We start from the raw sequence: 12,974 nt of genomic DNA, 5'->3' as shown, positions 1-12,974 counted from the left end.
AGGTGTGCAGAGGGACTTCAAGGATGAGGAGGAGGTTACCAGATGGCAGGGTGGGAAAAGGCGCTTCGTGCAGAGAGAAGGTCCCAGGCGCGTGCCCGTAGGCCCGGACCAGCGGGGCGAATCTAGGGGAGCAGTCAGGCACTTTGTGACCGTACAGCACGGGGCGGGGGGTCGGGAGCTTCGCCAGCAGAGGCCATTCGGCTCAGCCTCCCATCCACTGACAGTCCCCGTTCTGCTCCCCAGGGTGGGAAGATCCCCATCCGCTGGACGGCCCCAGAGGCCATCCAGTACCGGAAGTTCACCTCGGCCAGTGACGTCTGGAGCTACGGCATCGTCATGTGGGAGGTGATGTCCTACGGGGAACGGCCCTACTGGGACATGACCAACCAAGACGTAAGTCTGCAAGGAGGTGGGTGCGGCCTCTCTGGCCAGCCAGGCGGGCGGGGAAGACCTAGAACTCTTGGGCTTTTGCTCGACTTTCAGCAGGTAGGACCGAGGTCTCTGAGATCCTGGGTCCGGGCAGCTCCCAGCACAGTGTTGGTTGATTCAAACATCTGCACAGGACCCTGGACTCTCCAGGGGGGTCAGGAATAGAAAAGGCCCATGCATGCATGCTAAGTCGCTTCATTCGTGTCCAGCTCTTTGCGACCTGTGGACTGCAGCCAGCCAGCTCCTCTGTCCGTGGGATTCTCCAGGCAAGAATACTGGAGAGGGGCTGCCATTCTCTTCTCCAGGGGATCTTCCCGAGCCAAGGATCAAACCTGCGTCTCTTATATTGGCAGGCAGGTTCATTACCGCTAGCGCCACCTGGGAAGCCCAGAAAAGGCCCACCCATCCACAAATAAGCAAATCTTCAGGATGCAGCCACCTGTGGCCAACCCTAAGCGACCATGTCTGCCCCTCAGGGGTTCACCACCCATATGAGGGACAGGACAGTCATTCAGAGAACCAGATGGAGTTATCAGGTGCTATGTATGGTCAGGTGGTAAAGTGAAGAAGGCAGGCATCAAACCCTGCAGGTGCTCAGGAAAGGAAACATGGGCACAATTAGCCTTGAGGTCTACACGGACAGCTGGGACTCAAAGAGTAGTGAGACTTGAAGACGTGAGGACTTCCAGTGGAAAGAACAGCCTGTGCCAAGGCCCAGAAGTGGGATGACGAGGGGTCATGTTGGAGAGCAGTGGGAAGTTGGTCAGAACGGTTGCTGAGGTTCAGTAATGGGGTGTTTGAAAGTCCCCCTCTAGGAATTCTGATTTGCAACAATGCAGAACAGGGAATAAATACTTGATCAGGGAAGATATCCACAGTCAAGCTGGGGAAGACAAATTTGGCCCTATGGGCAGGACAGCTTGGAGAGGTGTTTGGGCTCCTTTCCCCTAACAGAGCAGCCGAAGGGGGTTGCTCACAGGAGGGTGGGCCTGGTGGACCCTGAGGCAGAGGGTATCTTGGGGTGCTGAGTGGAAGGGGAGCCAGACGCCCAGCTTCCAGGCCAGACTGAAGTCAGAGATGGTGGGAACCCAGGAGAGGCGCATACTGGGGCTGCCTCCAGGAAGTGGAGATGGTTGCCGGGGCAACCAAATAAGCCTGTCCTGCAACGCACTGGGGGCAAGACCAGAGAACAGATGCTCTTACCTCACCCCCGCAACCCCTCCCTGCCCCTCCCCAGGTAATCAACGCCATAGAACAGGACTACCGGCTACCACCGCCCATGGACTGCCCGAGCGCGCTGCACCAGCTCATGCTGGACTGCTGGCAGAAGGACCGCAACCACCGGCCCAAGTTCGGCCAGATCGTCAACACGCTGGACAAGATGATCCGCAACCCCAACAGCCTCAAAGCCATGGCGCCGCTCTCTTCCGGGTACGCCCCCCAGCCCCGCCCCTTTTCCCAGCGCCGCCTGGCCCCGCCCACTCCTGGATAGCTGAATTGGGATGGGAAGGACAGTGCTAGGGTTTTTTGGGAGGCTGCCTGCCTTGCCGTGCAGGGTGCAGGGCACAGGCTATCCTGAGGAGGAGAAGGAAGCCCAAGATGGGTGGTAGAGAAAGCATCTTTTAAAACGTGTTCAGAGAGGACAAGGTTTAAAAGAAATGATCGGTATCTTTTTGTAAAATATTTATTTGGCTGTGCTGGATCTTGGATGTGGCTCGCAAGATCTTTAGTTGTAGCATGTGGGAGATCTTGTTCCCTGACCAGGGGTGGAACCAGGGGACCCCCTGCATCAGGAGTTTGGAGTCCTAGCCACTGGACCACCAGGGAAGTCCCAGTTCTCAGAATCTTGGTGAATAGATTTACTCCTCACTCAGGTTCCTACTTCACACTTAAATCTGGACCCTCTAACTTGCATTTGCATCCTCCTCGACACAGCCATGCTCACACACACACACACACACAGTCCTACACACATACATGAATGCACATTTGGGCACAAATGCTCATGCTTATGCTCACAATCTCACACACATAGATACACTCATTCCCAAGTTCTCACACATACACACAACCATACATAACTGAGCACGCACATTCAGAAGTACTCATATACCACAGAACACACAGGCACGCATGCCCCCACACTGGAGCTGCCATCCTCATAGCAGGGACTGGCTCAGGTGCACAGGCGTTAGCTTCAATGATCCGGGTGCTTCCCTTTGCCCAGTGGTCCCAGAGCACCCTGCATCAGACCTGCAGCCAACCCTCGCTCTCCCTGAGCAGCTTCCACAGGCCAGTCCCAGCCCTGCACATCCTTACTCTTCAGGACCCTTGACCACACGGGCTGTCTGAGGGGTGTCTGGCTGGATGTCTTCAGGGTCCAGGGCTGGCTGTGTCCAGAGACTCCCTGGGCCCAAGTCCTTCACCTGCCAGGAGATGTCCGTGTTTGCCCCTGCCCATCCCTCCTCACCACAACCCTGCCTCAGCCACTCCTGATTCTCTGGATAAAAATCATTCTGAGCTTTTAGCCTCATGATGGTCACTTCACACCTTGCCTGCCCAGAAGTCATTCCCACCAGCCCCACCAGCTGTGTCTGGACTTTGGAGATGTGGTCCCCAAGATCGGCTTCCTGTAGCATAGCCAGGGTAGGGGAGGACAGAGAAGGGCATTGGGAGAGGAAATGACAAGTAGTCAGCACAGTGATGGGACTTTCCTGGCAGTCCAGTGGCTAAGACTCTGCACTCCCAAATGCAGGGGGTCTGGGTTTGATCTCTGGTCAGGGAACTAGATCCCACATGTCACAGCTAAGAGTTGGCATGCCACAACTAAGACCAGGCAGAAATAGATGATAGATAGATAAAATCAGCACAATTAGTCCAACTGAAACCCCTCCCCCAAAGCAGCAGCATGGAGACATGTCCCCGCCTCACCGCTGTGGTCCAGCCTCTCAGCGGTCCCCTAGAGGCTTCCCTAGACTGTCCAGATGGCCTCAGCTTTGAGACCTGCATACATACTCACTCTCACCTACTCACACATACACATGTGCACATTTCTGTGGGTTCAGACTCACGCCTGCTCTCGCACAGAAGTGGTCACATGCATACACACTGTGCTCACACACACGGATGCACATGGGCAGGGACACGCAGCCTGCACCTGTGCCCACGCCCACGCCTACCCTCACACCAGGTCAGCACGTGCACTGACCCTACCTGTCACCCACCCCACCCCTAGAATCAACCTGCCATTGCTGGACCGCACGATCCCTGACTACACCAGCTTTAACACGGTGGACGAGTGGCTGGAGGCCATCAAGATGGGGCAGTACAAGGAGAGCTTCGCCAATGCCGGCTTCACCTCCTTCGATGTCGTGTCACAGATGATGATGGAGTAAGTGCCCAGCCGCCTCCACCCACCGCCGTGAGCCCCCCTCCCCACCCATCCCGCCAAGCAGGGGGCTCTGGAGAGTGAGGAATAGACAGTGTCCCAGCAGGGATATGGGGGACCAAAGAGCAAGATGGCCAATGCAGAAATCACATTCTTATCAACACCCGGGTCTCCTGCCACCCACTGGCTTTTCAATTCAGTTCAGTCGCTCAGTCATGTCTGACTCTTTGCAAGCCCATGGACTGCAGCACACCAGGCCTCCCTGTCCATCACCATCTCCTGGAGTTTACTCAGACTCATATCCATCAAGTCAGTGATGCCATCCAACCATCTCATCCTCTGTCATCCCCTTTTCCTCCTGCCTTCAATCTTTCCCAGCATCTGAGTCTTTTCCAATGAGTCTGTTCTTCTCAGATGGCCAAAATATTGGAGTTTCAGCTTCAGCATCAGTCCTTCCAATGAATATTCAGGACTGATTTCCTTTAGGATGGACTGGTTGGATCTCCTTGCAGACCAAGGGACTCTCAAAAGTCTTCTCCAACACCATAGTTCAAAAGCATCAGTTCTTCGGCACTCAGCTTTCTTTATAGCCCAACTCTGACATCCATACATGACTACTGGAAAAACCATAGCCTTGACTAGATGGACCTTTGTTGGCAAAGTAATATCTCTGCTTTTTAATAAGCTTTCTAGGTTGGTCATAACTTTTCTTCCAAGAAGCAAGCATCTTTTAATTTTACGGCTGAAGTCACCATCAGCAGTGATTTTGGAGCCCAAAAAAATAGTCTGTCACTGTTTCCATTGTTTACTCATCTATTTGCCATGAAGTCATGGGACCAGATGCCATGATCTTAGTTTTCTGAATGTTGAGCTTTAAGCCAACTTTTTTACTCTCCTCTTTCACTTTCATCAAGAGGCTATTTAGTTCTTCTTCACTTTCTGCCATAAGGGTGGTATCATCTGCATATCTGAGGTTATTGATATTTCTCCCGGCAATCTTGATTCTAGCTTGTGCTTCTTCCAGCCCAGGGTTTCTCACGATGTATTCTGCATATGTTAAATAAGCAGGTTGACAATATACAGCCTTGACATACTCCTTTCCCAATTTGGAACCAGTCTGTTGTTCCATGTCTACTTCTGTTGCTTTTTGACCTGCATACAGATTTCTCAGGAGGCAGGTCAGGTGGTCTGGTATTCCCATCTCTTTCAGAATTTTCCACAGTTTATTGTTATCCACACAGTCAAAGGCTTTGGCATAGTCAATAAAGCAGATTTTTTCTGGAACTCTCTTGCTTTTTCGATGATGCAGTGGATGTTGGCAATTTGGTCTTTGGTTTCCTCTGCCTTTTCTAAATCCAGCTTGAACATCTGGAAGTTTATGGTTCACATACTGTTGAAGCCTGGCTTGGAGAATTTTGAGCATTACTTTGCTAGTGTGTGAGATGAGTAAAGTTGTGTGGTAGTTTCAGCATTCTTTGGCATTGCCTTTGGGATTGGAATGAAAACTGACCTTTTCCAGTCCTGTGGCCACTGCTGAGTTTTCCAAATTTGCTGGCATATTGAGTGCAGCACTTTCACAGCATCATCTTTTCGGATTTGAAATAGCTCAACTGGAATTCCATCACCTCCACTAGCTTTGTTCATAGTGATACTTCCTAAGGCCCACTTGACTTCACATTCCAGGATGTCTGGCTCTAGGTCAGTGATCACACCATCGTGATTATCTGGGTCGTGAAGATCTTTTTTGTACAGTTCTTCTGTGTATTCTTGCCACCTCTTCTTACTATCTTCTGCTTCTGTTAGGTCCCTACCATTTCTGTCCTTTATTGTGCCCATCTTTGCATGAAGAGTTCCCTTGGTATCTCTAATTTTCTTGAAGAGATATCTAGTCTTTCCCATTCTATTATTTTCCTCTATTTCTTTGCATTGATCACTGAGAAAGGCTTTCTTATCTCTCCTTGCTATTCTTTGGAACCCTGCATTCAAATGGGTATATCTTTCCTTTTCTCCTTTGCCTTTCGCTTCTCTTCTTTTCATAACTGTCTGTACAGGCTTCTCAGACAACCATTTTGCCTTTTTGCATTTCTTTTTCTTGGGGATAGTCTTGATCACTTCCTCCTGTACAATGTCACAAACGTCCATCCAAAGTTCTTCAGGCTGTCTGTTTATCAGATCTAATCCCTTAAATCTATTTCTCACTTCCACTTCCAAATCATAAGGGATTTGATTTAGGTCATACCTGAATGGTCTAGTGGTTTTCCCTACTTTCTTCAATTTAAGTCTGAATGTGGCAATAAGGAGTTCATGATCTGAGCCACAGTCATCTCCCAGTCTTGTTTTTGCTGACTGTATAGAGCTTCTGCATCTTTGGCTGCAAAGAATATAATCAATCTGCTTTTGGTGTTGACCATCTGAGTGACTTTGAGCAAATGACAGGACTCCCCTTGGCCTCAGTTTTCTCTTCTGTGAACTGGGGTGTGGTAGGAAGATCAACAGAGATAAAAAGTGAACACATGGGTACTTGGTTCTTGCAGGGTCATGCAGGGTCCCCTCTCCTCTCCCGCAGCAAAGGAGACACGGGCACCTAGGTGCCCCCACTCCCAGCCCCCTCTCCCCCATCTTAACACTCAGTCACTCCCGCTCCCTTTCCCCTTCCCTTGCTCTCTCCAGTGGGAAACCCCTGAAATAGCCCAGGTGGTTCTACCTGGATGGAGTCCCTCCACCCTCGCATGTCCCTAACACATGTGCTTCTCTCCCCAAAGGGACATTCTCCGGGTTGGGGTCACCCTGGCTGGTCACCAGAAAAAAATCCTCAACAGTATCCAGGTGATGCGGGCACAGATGAACCAGATCCAGTCGGTGGAGGTTTGACGTTCACCTGCCTCGGCTCACCGCTTCCTCCAGGCCCCGCCCCCTCCGCGCCCCCAAGCCGGCCCCCGGTTCTCGGTCCACCGCAGGGTCAGCAGCCACCTGCCAGGAGGCCATCGGCGACAGGAAGAACCAAGCAGCGCTCCAGCCAGGAGACGTCACCAAGAATATGTGCAACTCTGATGATGGAAAAAAGGGAATGGGAACAAAAGAAAATAGATCCTGGGAGGGGGCGGGAAATACCGAGGAACATTTTTTAAAGAGGATTCTCATAAGGAAAGCGATCATCGTTCTTGGAGGAAAAAAAAAAGAAAAAAAAAAAAAAAGGGCTTGGGAGATCCATGCAGTTTGTCCCATCGGAGATCAAAAGCAGTTTCTCTCCAACTCCCTCTGGGAAGGTGACCTGGCGGGCGCCAAGAAACACGTTCAGGAAAACAAATGTGAAGGGGAGAGACAGGGGCCGCCCTTCTCTCCTGTCCCTAGCGCTGCTCTTCCAGGTCTCGCTCAACAGCCACGTGCCAAGCGGATGGACAGGCGGACAGGCAGCCACCCCTGGAACCAGCCTGGGAACATCCAATCCCGCTGCTACTGGGCGCTCAGAATTTTTCTGTCTTTGGAGAATATTTTAGTAACTCCAATGAAAGAGACTTGTTTCCCCAGTCAACTCCCGGGGCTGCGAAGGGACTTCTGTCCCCCTGGGTCAGGGAGAACATGGGGACACCTGAAAGGTCAGCCTTCCTGAGGCTGGGCACAGCACCCGCCGCCGCCTCGATCTGAAGCTCCACGCCCAGATCACGGGCGCGGCGCGGCGGCCCCGGCCCAGCGGGGAACCCGCTCCCACCAGCCCCCATCCGGAGGACTAGCTACGACTGCCACCAAGGACTGCTCCTGCATCTGGGTTTGTTTACAGCAATTCGTGGACTCGGGGGTATTTTTGGTCAGGGGTGGATTTGGTTTGGGTGGGGGGGGGTGGGGGCGGGACTTGTTGGTTGTTTTTTTTTTTTTTTTTATGACAATGAAGTGACACTTTGACATTTCCTACCTTTTGAGGACTTGATCCTTCTCCAGGAAGAAGGTGCTTTCTGCTTACTGACTTAGGCAATACACCAAGGGCGAGATTTTATATGCACATTTCTGGATTTTTTATATGGTTTTCATTGACATCCTTCCCTCCTCCCCACCCCTCCCCAACCCCACAGAGAGTTTCCCACCTGCTGACAGGCCTCACCAAAGCCAACTGCCTAGGGGCCATCTGGGCTATTCAGAGACTGAGGTTTGGGCGGAGGGTAGGGGGCCAAGGTGGAGGACCAATCCCACCCCAGGACTGTCTCTGAGAGCAAGAGATTGGGAAGGGAGAGGCGGCCGCGGGGTCAGAAGTCTCTGCCCGCATCTCAGCGCTCCTTCTGGCCCAGTCTGTCCAGTACTTGGCAGGTAAATCGGCCCCTCTGAGGTTCCCGAGTGCCCTCAGAAGGCCAGAACCCACTTTTGTCTCTGGAAAGCCTCAGTCGGGCTGCACCAGAGGCCAGGACCCGGATCGTTCACTGTGATACCCCAGCCCTCGAGCGGGTCACCCTCAGACCAGGCTCCTCTCCTCCGCTGGTGGGACAACCCGTGATTCTCTCCCCCACCCCCTACCCTCCACCGGACCCTTGCCCAGGCCTGAGGGCCTTGGCCGGGAGAAAACCCATCCGTCAAGGGGTCTGGCCACAGACTCTCTGCTGGGAGCAAATGCAGGTACCTGAGCGGAACAATCGGTTAGTGGATTGAATGGAAATAAAGGCTTTAGTTAGAAAATGACCCGTTTTCTGTAAGCAACGAGAGATCCTGGCACCCTTGGGACACGTCAAGTGACCCATGATGCTCTTCTAAGGGACCGTTCCTTCCTCCGGGTTCAAGGAGGCCCGGGGCTGAGAAGACGCATGAGGACGCCAGTGGCCCACTTGGCCTTCTCTGGCTTGTCAAAAGCACAGGCGATGAAAGTTGAGTTGGAAGCGGCTAGAACTTGGCAGTCTGATGTCCTATGAATCAGTGAGCCACTGCAGGATACATCAGGAGCAGGGAGTTTGACCACCGTGCCCTCAGCATTTCTGGGCCAGAGGAAGGGGGCCCGGGGAATTGAGTGAGCTGTGATGAGAGCGTGAGGGTCCTGAAGGACCCGTGGACCCCTAGTCAAAGCCACACCTATTATCATCTTATGCTGGTCAACTCTGACAGCCTCTGAGCAGACGGGCTTCTACTCACAATCAGAATTCTGACCGTGCGAGGAGGCAGCTGGGGAGGGGAAAGCAGGGACACCGCATCTCAGGACCATTCCCTTTGTCTAGGAGACTGACCAGCTGAGAAAGACTCAGGCCGCAGGTGGTCAACCAAACACCCCTGGGGTTGAGCAAGCATCCAACACGGACTGGCCTGTCGTCTGTCACTCACCTGTTCTCAGAGCCCAAGACGCAAGGGGAAGGAAGGGATTTAGAGGGGAGCACAGACCCCCAGGGGGAACAGCAGAGTGAGCCACAGGGAAGGTGTTGGCTGGCTTCCCACGAACCGGCCAGCCTTGGCCCAGCCAGCTGCCCTCTGTGCCCCAAAGATGCCCAGCACGGGTGGCAGCTGTCCCAGAACACAAGGTCACCTTCTGGAGGGAGCTGCCCCGATGCTCTTTAGATTAACTCCTGTCTTCCCAGCCCGCCCCCACCCCCACCCCCAGCCCCGCTGCTGGGGGCCCCATAGGGGGCTGGCATTCAGTGCTTCCTGTCAGATGGCTTCCTGTCCTAAGCCGCTAGGCTGATGTCTGCTAGCCAGCTCATCTGCCCATCCACCCTTCAGGGCCAGAGTCCTCGGGTCCATGTGCCTGCTTCTCAAGAGCGAGGGTGCTACCCAGACCCTCTGTTCCCACTTCAGGGTAACAGACGGACGCCTCCGTGACTGTCCCGGGTGCAGGCAGATGCTTACCTCTCCCCGCGGCTGGGGCAGCTTGCCCACCACCTCTAGCTTGCTTCTCAGTGGGGAGGGTGGGCCACGCTGCCAAGCGCCTTCCACAATGCTGCCCGCTCACCCAGACACACCGCCCGGAGCCACCCGCTGCCTGGTTACTAATCCTTGCCTGGCTCAGCCTCCCAAGTGCCAGCCCCCACCTGCCCAGCAGTGGGAGAGGCCTTTCCGGCTGTCCTGCATGCAGTTGGTACGTGAGGAAAGCAAGCTGCCTTGTAAACAGGGGCTGGGGCACCATGGAAATGGGGACCAGCTGCTCTAAGAGGGTGACCAGCAGATCTGCACAGGGCCAGGCAGGATAATAGAGCAATCGTGCCATCACCCCGACTCCTAACTGCCCTGGAAGTCCCCCACCCCCAGATGAGTTACTGTTGATGATCAGCAGGTCTCCTCCTGGGGGATGATATTCCAAATATCGATAAACTGGTTTAAGATGTGGACAGACCGATCAGAAGAGATGACAGCCTCAGGGCTCGACCCAAAGGCCCCAGAGGAGGGGCTGGGGTAGCACCCGGGGAGATACTTAGGGTTTGGGGCAGGGGCTATTTACTGCAGCCCGGGGTGCCTCCTGCCCAAATGGCATCAGTGTGAATTTCCCCATCGTTTCTGGCCGGTCCCTCTCAGGGAGCCCTGTGCCACCCTCTTGTATGCAGTCACTAGTTTGACAGCCCTCTCACATCAGGGGCTCATCTCCAGAATCCTCACCCCCTAGACCACTGCCCACTCCGGTGCTGGGCCCTCAGCCGCGCCTGGCTCCCCCCTGCATCCCTGAAGTCCCCAGTGGTACCAAAGGCTGGAAGACTTGTCAGAGGACATAATGTACATGCATTCGAAGGTCAGGATGAGGCATGATGCTGGCAGAGATGCACGCTGCCACCTGAGTGGCAGCTCTGTCTCTGTCATTAAGACACGGATCTGGGCAAGCCAGCTCCCCTCCTGAGTCTCAGGCTCTCGTTTGTAAAACAAGAGGCCTGGATTGGGTGTGCCAAGGGTGCAAAACACTTTACACACCCCAGTCCTGTGAGGAGGGGCTATTTCCTTCCACAAATGGGGATGGACTGGGAGAGAATGGGCTGACAGAGAGGAAGTAACTTGCTCAGGAAGGGGCAGACCAGGCTGTGGCTACCTGCTTCCAATACCCACCCCACCAGGCTCAGTTAAGACAGCATGAAGCACCTGGCGGTCTGAACGCTGGTTGGTAAGAGAAGGGAAAGGTCAAAGGGGCTGGAGTGGTCAGGGAGGGCTTCGTGTAGGAGGCTGTCTTGACAGTAACAGAGGTTCGGAGAAAGGTCACTCCAAGTGGGAGGCGCAGTGTACCCAAAGATGCAAAGGCCATACTGGTTAACAGTGAGGAGTCATGTCTGGATGGGCCAGAGCAGTGCTGGAAGGTGGAGGGCTGGTTAGGGAAGGTTGAGGCCGCTTGGACAGGTGGGACAGTCCAGCCACAGCAGGTTTTTGAGCAGAAGAGTAGCAGCATGAGCATCAGGTTCTAGAAGGAGGAGTTGGTTCAGCCATTAGATGGGAGCAGGCTGCTTCACAGCTCCCCCTCCACTCCCCCGGGGGGAAAAGAGCCCCCTGGAGAAGCCCTCATTTATTCCTAGAGAATCCAGGCCCCGCCGGTTCCCTTCCCGTCCTCGTTCACTGATGCAGAAAATCCAAAGAGTCGTTCCAGCTGCTTGGGACAGCAGGGTTGGATTCTGTGCTACCTGATTCTTAATTCAGCTGCATCCAGCTGAGAGGCCCACACCACCTCCAGGGCAGCCACTGAGAGAGCCGCCACTCACGGCCAGAGCTGAGTGTATGCAGGAGGTGGTAAGGGCACTGGAAGGCAGGCAGGTGGGTGGGCATTCCCCTGGGGGGGATGGAGCGGAGTGATGGAAGTGGACAGGGTTGGGGGCTGGGTAAGTGGCATGCAAACTGCTCAGGAAGCCCATCTCTGCACCCCGCCCCCTCGCCCTGGCCCTGGGAGAGATGACCCAGACACACTGTTGGGAGGGGGTGGGGGTCCCACCTTTATCAACAGTGCGTTATGCTGGGGAACCCAGGGGCGGGCGAGGGGAGCCATGCCACCCACGCGCCTCCACCCGCCAGCCTTGACTCCGGGTCCCATGAAATGGCTCCTGCCATAAAAAGCACCAACTGTGCCCTCGAAGCTGGCTGCACTCCCCTTCAGGGAAACCAAAGGAAGTGACTCGGCCTTTGTTCTGACACTGCAGGGCTCAGGGGACAGCCCATAGGGGGCTAGCCTCAGGAGGCTGACGCCACAGCGACTGATCGCTAAATGCTCCCCCTGGGCCAGGCCCGTGGGTGGGACCCTACGGGTGTCACACCCCCCCAAGCAACAAGGGAGGAACCAGAGTCTCAGAGATGATTCCCAGAGGAGTCCAGCCAGGCTGTCTGCCTGCTCCTCCCTGACCTTCTAAATCACAAGAGCCAAGGTTGGGCTCAGGAGCCTATGTTTTTAACAAGCTCCTCCGGGAGATTGGTCCAGACATGGAAACCCTCTCTTCGCTTCCCTCACGGTGAACTGTGCCCTGATGTCTACAGAGAGAGGGTCTGGCGTAGACAGGGATTAGGAAAAAAGCAGGACATCAGCAGATAAGATGCCCAAACTCAGACAGGGATTAGGACCCCTGAGGTGGGGGCAGGGCTGGTCCTCAGGAATGTATTCTGAGCTAAGCTTTCAGGAAAATTAGAAAGACCGCACCCCCCCAACCCCTCCACCCCCGCCCCAGACCCCGAGTCTGTCTGAGTTTAGCCCCACAGCATGAAGGCTGCTTCAGGAAAGCTGATACAGCAAAGCAGCAGCAGGAACTTAATACTTCAGAGGGGCCCAGGAGCCCACCCAGGGCCACCCCATGCAGACTGCACAGACCTGGAAGCTATGATCCAGGCCTGGTCACTCAACACCTGGCCAGGTGGGCCAGGCAAATGCAGGGTGGGGCTTCCAGCTGGACCTGGGGCTTCCTATAACTCCCCTCCACCAGCCCTTGCTCCCCAGACTAGGGCTTTCCCTGGAGGAAGATGAGGGAGTGAAGGTTCTTGTCTCTACTCCTGGTCTAACGCCCCCGGCTGGAGGAGGGGAAGGAGACACAAGGGAGGTGGGAGGTCAGAGCCAGGACCACATACACTCTGGGGGCCCTGCTGACCCTGCAAGAGTTCCCTGGGCAAAAGATGCCAAGATTCTAGGGTTGCAGAACCTCAAAATTCTAAGATTCCAACAGAAGGACTCCATGTTTTTAAGACTCCACCACCATGCATCTTCAAGCCCCACTGTCCATCCCTGCTCCCCACCCCTGAGGGT

General features: G+C 54.5%; 1 protein-coding gene across 3 annotated transcripts in view; it reads left to right on the top strand.

Annotated features, from left to right (window-relative positions):
- EPHB2 (EPH receptor B2) overlaps positions 1-7,655 on the top strand; it is a 219,829-nt gene extending 212,174 nt beyond the window's left edge. For 2 of the 3 annotated variants that reach the window (XM_024975897.2, NM_001191498.2), the window contains exons 13-16: positions 244-393; positions 1,667-1,860; positions 3,665-3,820; positions 6,580-7,655. In XM_024975897.2, the coding sequence (XP_024831665.1) occupies positions 244-393; positions 1,667-1,860; positions 3,665-3,820; positions 6,580-6,688 (609 nt within the window). In that variant the 3' untranslated portion in view covers positions 6,689-7,655. The remainder of the gene's footprint in view (positions 1-243; positions 394-1,666; positions 1,861-3,664; positions 3,821-6,579) is intronic. The other variant, XM_024975895.2, reaches the window with a different exon arrangement.
- Positions 7,656-12,974: the final 5,319 nt, after the last annotated feature.

The sequence above is a fragment of the Bos taurus genome, chromosome 2, assembly GCF_002263795.3.
Source record: "Bos taurus isolate L1 Dominette 01449 registration number 42190680 breed Hereford chromosome 2, ARS-UCD2.0, whole genome shotgun sequence".
NCBI lineage: Eukaryota > Metazoa > Chordata > Mammalia > Artiodactyla > Bovidae > Bos > Bos taurus.
Note: the sequence above shows the minus strand (reverse complement) of the source record. Positions and strands in the feature narration are given on the sequence as shown.